Raw genomic sequence first — 12,628 nt, forward strand, 5'->3', positions numbered from 1 at the left:
AACTACATAAAAGTTTTAATCATTACATATAAATTATACGTTAATATTATAAACAATTTCATTCAATATTATATTCAAACAGAATAAAATATTATCTTTTTAATTTTTAATTTTTTAAAATAAAAATAATAAATAAATTGTATTATTTTTATGTGATTATATAAATAATAATTTATTATAATTAATATTAATTCAAAACTAAAGTACAAAAGTGAATTTTTTTTATGAAGAATCTTATACATATATAAATATATATGTACTTCGTCACCCTATATAAATAATATCACGTCGTAAGTGATTTGGACGACGTGACTAGTACAGTGACAATCATGGCTGGTAAGTGTGGAGATCTGCTCTGTTTTCTTTCAATTATTTTTACGAGAGAATAAATAGGAAAAATGCAAAACTTCTATGTTAATATATTTTTTTACTTTATTTTTTTTTTTATTAAAACAAAATATTATTCAATTCATTACAATATTGAATTTGCATAATATTATGTATTTACTGTCCTAATTTAAGAAATCATTAGAAAAGAAAGTGATTTGAATTGTATTTTTCTATATTATTATTTCATAATATATGTATCTATTTTAAATTACTAATTTTAACATATAAATTAAGAAATTTCTTTTAAATTAAAAATACAATATGATATTACTCATGATACAAGATTATGACACCTGTTACATTTGACAATCTACTAGTATCTACATAGTTTATATTTTTAATGAATTCTTTTAATCTTGCAACAATTGAAGTAAGAAAATTTAAAAGGCAATTTAAAAAACAATCTTGTATGTTAATGTTTTAATATAATTTAATGTTTTAAATAACCAATAATAAAAAAATAAATATATAATTAATAATAATTAATGAAAATGTAATTAAGTTTTAATTGAAAATTAAATATTTGAAAAATTTTAATAAACTTATGTATATATGTATATATATATACATACATATATATATATATATATATAAATTAAATATTTATATCACTAAAACTTATAACTTATAATTTTACATATAATATTTATATAATATGTTATTATGTATTTATAATATTTTTATCATATATATAAAAAGTATAATATTATGATAAAAAAGTATAATAAATAAATATTTTTTTGTTTAATGCAATTCTAATATAAAAAATTATTTCTATTTAGAAAATCCATATAATCATTTAATGAAGTCTATTAAAATTGGACTTAAAGAATATAAATATTTTGATATTGCAAACTTTGGGAAAAAATATGGTATGTATCAATAAATTATTAAACATATTATTTGTTTAAAAAAAAATATTATTTTTGAGTTATATATTATTTATAGATAGATTACCATATTCAATTAGAGTGCTTTTGGAAAGTGCAGTTAGGAATTGTGATAATTTTCAAGTGAAGAAATCTGATGTTGACAGGCTTTTAAATTGGGAACATAATCAGACTCTTGAAGCAGGAATAGAAGTAGCTTTTAAACCAGCTAGAGTAATATTACAGGTAAATGTTTTTATAACAAATATAAATTTCTGTATAAATAAAAATGAAATAAAATTCTGTAAATTGAATTTTAATTTAAGATTTATTTTATAAATAGGACTTCACTGGAGTTCCAGCAGTTGTGGATTTTGCAGCTATGAGAGATGCTGTCAAAAGACTAGGAGCAGATCCAGATAAGATAAATCCTATCTGTCCATCAGATCTTGTTATTGATCACTCGATACAAGTTGATTTTTATAGAACGTAAATAATTACTTTTGTTACTCATTTGATCAAAAAATTAAATAATAGAATACTTATCAAAAGATAATTATTATAATATGATAAAAATCAATTTAAATTTATTGTTTTGTTTACAATTAAAGTGAATTATAATGTTTAATATTTGATGTATAATATATAATATATAATATTTAAGATAAAGATAATAATAGTTATTTATTAAACAATAAAAATAATTTAGTTTTAATAAATTTATATATAATTTAATTTATATATAAAATTATATAATATTAAAATTTATATATAAGTTATAATTTTTTTCAGTAAAGATGCTTTCAAAAAAAATGAGGAAATGGAATTTGAAAGAAATAAAGAACGATTTATGTTCCTAAAATGGGGTACTAAAGCATTTCAAAATATGTTAATTGTACCTCCTGGAAGTGGAATAATACATCAAGTAAATTTAGAATATCTAGCCAGAGTTGTATTTGAGGCAAATGGCATATTGTATCCTGATAGTGTAGTTGGAACAGATTCTCATACAACTATGATCAATGGTCTTGGTGTAGTTGGTTGGGGTGTTGGTGGAATTGAAGCAGAAGCAGTAATGTTAGGTCAAGCAATATCAATGCTATTACCAAAAGTAGTAGGATATAAATTAGAAGGAACTTTGAGTCAATATGCGACTTCGACAGATCTTGTTCTTACAATCACAAAGGTAGAGTAATTTTTCTAAAGTTTTAAAAGAATATTTGTAAATTGAATTACAAATTGAAAATGATTATTATTCATGTACTTGCAGAATCTTCGTCAAATTGGAGTTGTTGGAAAATTTGTCGAGTTCTTTGGGCCAGGAGTTTCTCAACTCAGCATTGCAGATCGCGCAACAATTTCGAATATGTGTCCAGAATATGGTGCTACAGTTGGTTTTTTCCCTATTGATCAACAGAGTTTAATATATTTAAGACAGACAGGTAAAACTGCAAAAAAAAATTAATCATAACAATAATATTTAAATTTAGATTTAATGTATGAAATATTTTAATAGGACGATCTGAAGAACATATTAATAAAATAGAAAAATATCTCACCGCTGTACATATGTTAAGAAACTATGATGATGAAAATCAAAATCCAAACTTCTCAGAAGTAGTCACTTTGGATTTAGGAACTGTGGTATCTAGCGTGAGTGGCCCTAAAAGACCTCACGATCGTGTATCCGTCGTAGATATGAAGACAGATTTCAAAAATTGTCTTATTAATAAGGTAGGAATTTTTTCAAATTATTATAACATTTATAATACATAATATTATTCAATTTATTAATATTTGTCATGTGAAAAGTGTGATTGTGCAATAACATGCAATAGCGATGATTAATCAGTACTCGTATGGGACAAACATAACCCAGTGACGATTAATTATTACCGTCAAACAGGATCACGTTCATCCCATGATGTACTTATAATATTCAGTGCGTCGTTTCATGTGCTTTTGAAGCGTGATGTATACTTGTTAAAGCTCCTTGGTAAAGGTGAAGAAAGGCGAAAGAATACCAGGTAACTACTGCTGTGATATGAATCTTTTACGGCAACATATCACAGCAAGAGTTCCTCCGAATTCTTTCATCTAAATAATTTTCTGGAGTGCATATATATGTGTAAAGCGCCATAAATATTTGAAAATTCGATTACCTTGCATCTTGATAAAAAATTTCAGTCACATTTCATGAAGCTATGTCTCGAATATCTTGCCTTGCTGAACTAGCTTTATGGCCTTTCAATTCACCATACAGTTAGCTCACCAAAGAAAAATAAACGGGATGATTTGGTAGAAATGTGTGAAACAGCTGAACAATATAATATTCATTAAGTATTTGTTGATGATTATTGATTCTCTCTATTAGGGACGAGTATTTCGATCTAGTCACGATTTCTTTACAACGTTGCACTAGATGAATACTTCGTCCCTAATAACAAGAGTATAAAGTTTCACAAACATTTTTGATACGCATAGAAGAACAGAGGCGGACATTGGATGAATCCTACCCGGTGAGGTTTTTTTTCCAACCACACCGGACGAGATTTCATCCGACAGCAGCCTCTATATTGTACAATATTGTACATCAAAATTTAGTTCTTTGATTAAATTCCTTTGATTGATGGCTTGAATAAGATTAAGATACCTATATCAACCATTAATGAACTTTAAAATTATTAAAAAATCACAATAATTCAAAAATAAGTTATCACAATCAAAAAAGAGTAAGAGTAATTAAACTTTCACAATCATAATTTACAAAGATTGATTTTTTAATATGTTGAAACAAAAATTCAATAATATTAAGATAGAACGTCGAAGTCACTGACTAACTTTGATCACGACGATTGACCATCCGCACTAGTTGATAGCACACAGATGACCTTCCACTCTTGTCGAACCATGCTTATATATGCTTTGGAGGTGTCTCCCTCCCCACTTTCTCAAGCAATACCGACCATCCGCACCAACTCGGTGAACATTCCATGAATTTCCTATATTTTCCTTGACATGTCAGGTAGACGCTTTTTTTTTATTACCTTACTGTACACATACAATTTGATTGTTGTCCTGTAAATAGTCGTTATGAAATCATGTATTGTTTATAGGATAATATCAGGAACATTAGCCAAAACAAATCTATGACAAATCTGTCTTTCAGCAAGGGTCACTGAAACATTTTATTTACTGATTATTTTGTAAAATTTAACGAAATTATATTGATTCTCTTAAGAAAACTCGAATATATAAAAAATAATTAGATAAAAGTATATTTATATTTTATAGAAAATAATAGATAAAGATATCCTTATATACTGCATTAATAAGTTTCATTTTGAAAACATAAAATAAAAAGAAATTGTCAAAAACAAATAAATCTTAATTAATGAAGATTAAATAAATATTAATTTTTAATAGTAAATTTTAATTATATGTATTGAACTTATTTAACAATTATTACTTAATTGCTCGTATATAATTCGTGACTATTATTGATTATAAATATAAATATAATTTTATTGATTAATTTAATTATTATACAATGAATCGAAAAATATTTAGTAAATTTTTAATACATCAAATAAATCATTTAATCAATTTTTAACAAATCCTCTCAATAAATGATTTTATGAACAAAATATTAAGATAATTTTGTATTTTTGTATTCAAATCGAGTAATGTTTACACGAACAATTTTCTCATATTTTTCGGAGTTCAAAAATGAGTCATGTATATATATGAACCAGACATATTGTATTCTTTAGATTACTAGATTTTAATAGTGAAGCGACAGTCAAGTTATAAATATTGGTTAAAAGCGGTAACGATAATTATGCGAACGTGATGAAGCAACAACGGGCGCGCATGATTTTAAAAACAAGGTACCGATCGATTTCTATTGAAAGATGTTCAACATTGGAATCGCATTACTATGCTATCACAGTAAGGTTTTTGCTGAAAACTCATCCACGTGAATCATAGAGAGTTGACTGTTCCTCCATGACATGAAATTCAACGCCCTTTTGTCATCGGCTTTTTGACTTTACCATGATGGATGCACCATGCAAGAATTACTCTATTTTTTTTTTAATAAAAGTCTAAGAAATAATTTATTTTACAAATATCACAATACTATATGTTTTTTAAATAATTCTCAAAAAATAAATATATAAAAAAAATTAGATGAATTAAATGTTATAAAGTGAAATTCATGATAATTATATCATAATAATTTTAAATCTTGATCAGAAAAGATCTTAAATATCATTGCTTAAAAAACAGTAAAAAAATTTATTATTGTATTTATTATTGTAATTTCAATGAAGTAATATAAAAACATAATTTTATAAATCTAATCTTATAGGATATTTTTAATATAGTTAATAAAGTTTTTAAAAAAATTATATAATTTTTTGTTAAGAAAGAAAAAAATGGAATATTAGATAATGAATATTATATTCATAATAAAAAAGATATAAAAATATTTCATAAATTGATAAAGATGATAATATTATAATGATTACAATCAATTGCAATCAATTTCTCAATAAAAAAAATATTTTATACGTACCAATGATCGATCGATCTTAAATTTCGTTAAGAACACGAACGACTGTCTTCGATGAGGCTACGAACGACGTGCAACCTTACTGAAATTGCTGATACAACATCCATTCATTTTGCAAAGCTCACGCATTTTGTTGCATACCACCGTCTTATATACAGATATTCGCCGTATCTTATATTGCAAACGATTGGTCTTATTATCTATTTATATTATTTCTAAAAGATCTTCTTTTTATGAATCTTTTACGAATGATAATGATTATTATAATAAATATTTATTTACAGTAGAGACTTCTTCATTTCATTAAATTTATTAAATTTTTTCTATTTTTTTTATAAAATCAAAAGAATGAGAAAATAACTGTTTTGTCGGTATAGAATTTGTGAAAGTAATCCTTAAAGGGAAAGTTTAAAATGTCTATGTAATTGTTCAAAAGTGCGTATCCTGTGTATTCCTTAAGCTGAAGGATTCTTGAAAATTTAAGTTGTCAATGCGTATACCTGCCGAAAACTAATTGTCATGGTCATAATAGTTTCAGATAAAATGGAAAACTTTATTAAAAGAATATTTGAATAGTAATATTTCTAAAGAAGATATACGATTGGTTCCTATTTATTGTTTGATGGAAATTTTATGAAATTTTACTACACTAATAGTAAATATATTACTTTAGCAATATACTAAATGTTTTAAGAAATTTATGGAAAGATTATGGAAAAAAAATTTTAAATATCATATATACATATATAAAATATCGTAAATATTTCAAAATGAGGAAAAAAATGTTTATATAAACATAATATACAATGATGATTATATATACAATGAAAAATAATTTTATATATTATCTTGCAAGAAAATTTATTTAATCCGAAAATTTTTTAGATTTTAATGAAAATTTGTATCTATGCAAAACATAATGGAGCAATTTTTTTATTGACGAAAAAATTTTTTGGAGAGTTTTGGATATCAATTCTGAAGTACTTTCAATATTTTGTTTTAGATATAATTTTGCTTGGAAATTTTTTTAAGAAGATAAAATATTAAATTCTATTTTTTTTGTAACTTAAAATTTTGCTTATTTATAAATTATCTAATACCATTATAGAATTATATTTAAAAAAAATAAAAAAGCATCGAATGTTTAAACATTAATTTTCCTTTTTTAATATTTTATTAAAAAAATTATTTCATATATAATTCATTACACTTTATATACAAAATTTAATTGAAAGCAAATAAAAATTTAGTTTTTTAATTTTTTAAATAAATTTTTTATATGAATATAAATTTTTTTAATGAAATTAGTAATATAGATATGCTATCTTTTATAGAAATCTCGAAATTAACATGAAATTGTCATTTCAATATGTGCTTTTTCAGCAAATTATTAATTTTTGAAAAATGAATCATGTTTAAATGCAATCAAGATTATAGGTCATCAAACTTTCGAGATTTGATAAAAAAATTTAATTTATATTTTGATAAAGATATTTGTTATTAAATATATTAAAAAAATATTTATTTTTTATAAACTTTTCTAAATATTTTTACAATAAAAAATTAATAGTCATTATAAATAAATATATATAAATTATATATAATAAATATATTTATTTATATATATTAAATTTATTTTAATAAAAATTTTTAATTTGAAGTATTATGAAAAAAATTTTTCAGATAGGATTTAAAGGATTTGGTTTAAGTCCTGAAAAAATGGATACTGTAGGTTTATTTGAATATGAAGGGAAGGATTATAAATTAAGGCACGGTTCAGTAGTTATTGCTGCAATTACTAGCTGCACTAATACTAGTAATCCTAGTGTTATGCTTGGAGCAGGTAACTTATTTTGTAAAATTTATTACATTTTTATAAAAAATTTTTTTTCAAAGATTAAATAATTTTGAAACGATATGTATCTTTTAATTTTAGGTCTTCTTGCAAAAAAAGCTGTAGAAGCTGGTTTATTTGTCCATCCTTACATTAAAACGTCATTATCTCCAGGATCTGGAGTCGTTACTTATTATTTAGAAGAAAGTGGAGTGATTCCTTATTTATCAAAATTAGGATTTGATGTTGTTGGTTACGGATGTATGACTTGTATTGGTAACAGCGGTCCCCTTCCAGATATCATAGTTGAAACTATTGAAAAGGTAATGAAACATTTATATACAAAACATTAAATATTTAATTTTTTTTATATTATATAATTTTAATTTGTATTTTAATCATTAATTTTTCGTTTTATATAATTAGAATGGACTTGTGTGTTGTGGTGTATTGTCCGGTAACCGAAATTTCGAAGGAAGAATTCATCCAAATACACGAGCAAATTATTTAGCATCACCACTTTTAGTAATTGCTTATGCTATTGCTGGAACGGTAGATATAGATTTTCAAAAAGAACCCCTTGGTAAGAATATAAATTAATTTTATTTTATGATTTTTCGAAAATTTCGTAATGTCAAAAATATACAGGGCATCGAATGGATGGCACTCCGGTATTTTTACAAGATATTTGGCCTACTAGAGCAGAAATTCAAGTCGTGGAACAAAAATATGTAATTCCGGCTATGTTTAAAGAAGTTTATGATAAAATCGAAAAAGGTAGTACTAATTGGGCGAATTTGGTAGCTCCTGATGGTAAATTGTATCCATGGGATCCATCTTCTACCTATATAAAACATCCACCATACTTTGATAATATACAAAAGGTAAATTATATATTACGTTATATATATATATATATTTTATATTTAATTTTATTTTTTTTCATAAATTTTTCATGTGTTTAACAAATAATTTAATAATAATATCTATTATAATTAGGAATTACCAGAAATAAAATCAATTACTAAAGCACGTGTTCTTTTAAATCTTGGAGATTCTGTTACGACAGATCATATTAGTCCAGCTGGTAGTATTGCACGCAATTCTCCAGCAGCACGATATCTTGCAAATCGTGGGTATGTTCAAAAGATTATTAAAAGTGTTTGTAAACATTTATTTTATTTAATTTATTTTTCTTTATTTTTAGATTAACACCAAAAGAATTCAATTCTTATGGTGCGCGTAGGGGTAATGATGATGTAATGGCACGAGGCACATTTGCTAATATTCGTTTAATGAACAAATTTATCGGAAAAGCTGGGCCACGTACAATTTACATTCCTACTAAGGAAGAGGTTTGTAAAAATAGAAATTGATTGAATAATATTGATTGTATAATAATTAACTGTGTAATATTTTTGTTTTTAGATGGATGTTTTCGACGCAGCTGAATTATATATGAAAAATCAAACGCCTTTAATAATTCTTGTTGGCAAAGAATATGGATCTGGATCATCAAGAGATTGGGCTGCAAAAGGACCATATCTTCTTGGAATTCGGGCAGTTATAGCTGAATCATACGAAAGAATACATAGGTAAATTTTTTTTAATAAATACGAAGAAATATATTATATTTATAAACAATAAAAAATGATAGAATTATAAAAAATTTAAAATATTTAAAGATATTTTATATATTTAATATAAATATTTTGTATTTAACAATTTTTTCTTTTTTTTATGATATTTCAGATCAAATTTGGTAGGTATGGGTATTATTCCACTAGAATATCTACCTGGACAAAATGCAGAGTCTTTAGGATTAACTGGTTATGAAGTTTATGATATAACTATTTCCGAAAATTGTCAACCGGGTCAAAAAATTACCGTTAGCACGGATAATGGTAAAAGATTTGAAGTAATTTTACGATTCGATACTGAAGTAGATTTAACATATTTTAAACACGGTGGTATTTTAAATTATATGATTAGACAAATGCTTTGATAGTATTATCAATTAATCAATAAGTTATAAATCATAAAAAGTTACTTAATATAATACTTAATTTCGGGTTTAGATTTGCAGCAGTCTGAATGTATCCATATTCTTATTTATAGTAAAAAAAAATTAATTATAACGAATGTTATTTCTTTGCTACAAAACATAAGAATATATATATATATATATATATATATATATATATATATATATATATTAAATATATTAAATACATTAAATCTGTTTGGATAAATATATTTATTTTTGTGTATTACAAACTTTTGCCTTGAAATTTTGTCATTACGAAGTTTCTTATATAATAGATATTGAAAGCTATTCAAGTGATATATTAATTACAATTTATGAATGATCGTGCAATATTCATATAGTAAATCGAATTTCTTACATTTTATAATGATTGTTTTTAAAAAAAGAATCTTATAAAAATTAATACTTGTTAACATAATAAAGTGTTAATAATTATTGCAATTGTGACTTTTTAATCTACAATTAATTTTCCAACATTGAAAAAACTAAAATATTTTAATCTATATCAGTCAATATTTTTTATTTTGTATTCAATATTATGCATTTATTTATACAATCCAGTTTGAACCAGATCTATTTGTTCCTAATTGTCCATATTTAAGAATTTCTTTATAATTAGATTCTTTGTAAGCATATCCTGAGAATTTCAATTCAACTAAATGTTGATCTGTTGCTCCATATAAATATGTATTATCAAAGCTTAGAGAATAAACAGGACTGGACATTCTACGTAGATTCATGAAATAAAACTATAAAAAAAAAAACACACTATGAGTGTGTTATATAACTGAATTGTATTTAAAATATATTATAAATACTGACTTGTACATAATTTTTCTGTCTTTGATCCCAGAGAACAGCTTTGCAATTAAATTTGGTTCCAGTGATCATAGTATACTGATAATCTGATGATATACAATATAAAGTTGCATCTGTTGGATCTGGCCATGAATATACACATGTTCCCGTTCTAGAATAATTATTATTTAATAATGTCAAATTTAAAAATAAGAATGACATTAGTAAATTTAAAGTAATTATTAATTATTAAATATTTAATTAATAATTAATCATTATTAAAACTATAAAAGATTCTTAATATTTTAATATATGTACATATGAAACATTTAATAAATATTATTTTAATTATATTAAATTTACCTTAAATCCCATTTTCGGACATAAGTATCATATCCACAAGTAAGTAGAATTTGAGGACTATCCCAAACCATATCTAATGTTCCTGCACATCTTCTTTTATCTGGCTTTAATATATCAGATTCAGTATAACTAGAATTATTATAAAATATAAATTTTAAAATATAAAATAGGATATTTCCAACAATTTATAATTTATTATTTAATAACTTACTATTCAAGATCAAATATATGAAGATAGGGTCTATCAGTATCACCAGCAGAACCAACAGCAACTTTTTTACTTGTTGGATCTGCTGAAAGAGAACATACCCATTCCTCAATGTTTATTGTTGCCAAAGGTACATTTAAAATCTTTTGTCCAACAGGACCCCAAATCTAAATATTATTATAATATTATTTTATAAAGAATAATTTCAATTACTAATAATATAAAATATTATTATTTGTTATAATTATTAATAATATAAAATAATGAAAAATAATAACTAATAATATAAAAATTATTGTTTATTATATGTAAAGTAATATTTAAAATTTAAAATATTACCTTCACAGTTCCATCACTAGAACCTGATATAATTGCACTAAAAGTTTCATCTAATGCATTTACATTTCTAGAATGTGCTCTATCTATACTAAAGTAAAAACCTATATTTTGATCACACTGTGATTTTGTCCAAAATTGTATACTTCCATCTCTGAAAAAAATTTATATATGAATGAAATAATGTATAAAATATTAGCTTAATTATTTTCTTTTATTAGTAATTTAATAACAAGTAAATACCTGTGACCTGTAATGATATATTCATTTTTGACAATAAATTTGCATATATCACTTCTAACATTATCACTAATAAATATGCGATTATTTTCTTGAAATGGTTCTATACGTTTAAAACCATACAATTGATTTCCACCACTCCACCATAAAATATCTTTGGTTAATTGAATCCTTGGTATAAGTTTTCTGTTTTGAGAGAAGAGAATTTTCTTCTCATATTTACCATATTGCCAATTGTTTGAAACATGCCACTTTGTACGCAAACATAGTAATGAATTGCATCTATTAAATTTAAATATTCAAACCTTAATAAAATTTTAATATAACTTCAATACATCTTATTATGTAGAGTCTTTAATTGATATTTTAATTATTTAAAAATAGAATTTGTATATTAATTTTTATTTCGAAAAAATTTTCGAACGGATCCTTCATTTTATCTTATCTTTTATATTAATTATCAATATATTATGGATAGTATTATGGAACATTATGGAATTGAGAACCATCTGGAGCTTTCTAAATTTTGTATATATATTAAGATAAAAGCTTCTTGTTTCTTGAATCAATGTATATTATGAACTTTGTAACACATAGAACTGTGCGAACAAAATCACGTCATCGATGACAACTAAAAACTGTGTCAAAAATAATATATTATATACCGAAAAAATTCTTAAACATAACCTAACGTACCTTTCGCGAAACTGTCTCGAAGTTTGATTTGTCACAATCGGTTGTTTACTCTTCTTAATCCAAAGTGTTTCTTCCCGTATAATATCGTAGAAACGTGTACATACTTCACTAAGTCGCACCAAATCAAACGCATGGCAATAATCGAAAATTAAAATCAAAACATCAGATGGCAAAGTGTCCAAACGCCACACACCTGTCATTTTGTCAAGCCAATCACGTGGCGACCAAAGATACAACAGCTGTTCAACTTTAGCATTACATAAATTGTCAC

The 12,628-nt window shown here is 24.2% G+C and overlaps 2 protein-coding genes across 2 annotated transcripts; one reads left to right on the forward strand and one right to left on the reverse strand.

Annotated features, from left to right (window-relative positions):
* The first annotated feature begins 222 nt into the window (after window positions 1-222).
* Window positions 223-10,157, forward strand: LOC108000745 (cytoplasmic aconitate hydratase). Its single transcript, XM_017061317.3, has 15 exons — window positions 223-336; window positions 1,173-1,262; window positions 1,339-1,505; window positions 1,603-1,748; window positions 2,052-2,445; window positions 2,530-2,701; window positions 2,776-2,993; window positions 7,519-7,678; window positions 7,772-7,992; window positions 8,096-8,252; window positions 8,318-8,553; window positions 8,669-8,805; window positions 8,877-9,024; window positions 9,098-9,264; window positions 9,422-10,157. Exons 1-15 carry the CDS (start codon window positions 330-332, stop codon window positions 9,672-9,674), a joined length of 2,673 nt encoding a protein of 890 aa, XP_016916806.1. The 5' UTR covers window positions 223-329; the 3' UTR covers window positions 9,675-10,157.
* LOC108000746 (F-box/WD repeat-containing protein 4) lies at window positions 9,910-12,590 on the reverse strand. Its single transcript, XM_017061318.3, has 7 exons — window positions 12,358-12,590; window positions 11,665-11,943; window positions 11,425-11,575; window positions 11,089-11,252; window positions 10,878-11,006; window positions 10,539-10,686; window positions 9,910-10,465 (listed from the first exon to the last, which is right to left on the reverse strand). The coding sequence occupies exons 1-7, from the start codon at window positions 12,555-12,557 to the stop codon at window positions 10,265-10,267; spliced, it is 1,272 nt and encodes a 423-aa protein (XP_016916807.2). The 5' UTR covers window positions 12,558-12,590; the 3' UTR covers window positions 9,910-10,264.
* Window positions 12,591-12,628: the final 38 nt, after the last annotated feature.

This window comes from Apis cerana, linkage group LG15 (assembly GCF_029169275.1).
Source record: "Apis cerana isolate GH-2021 linkage group LG15, AcerK_1.0, whole genome shotgun sequence".
Taxonomy (NCBI): domain Eukaryota; kingdom Metazoa; phylum Arthropoda; class Insecta; order Hymenoptera; family Apidae; genus Apis; species Apis cerana.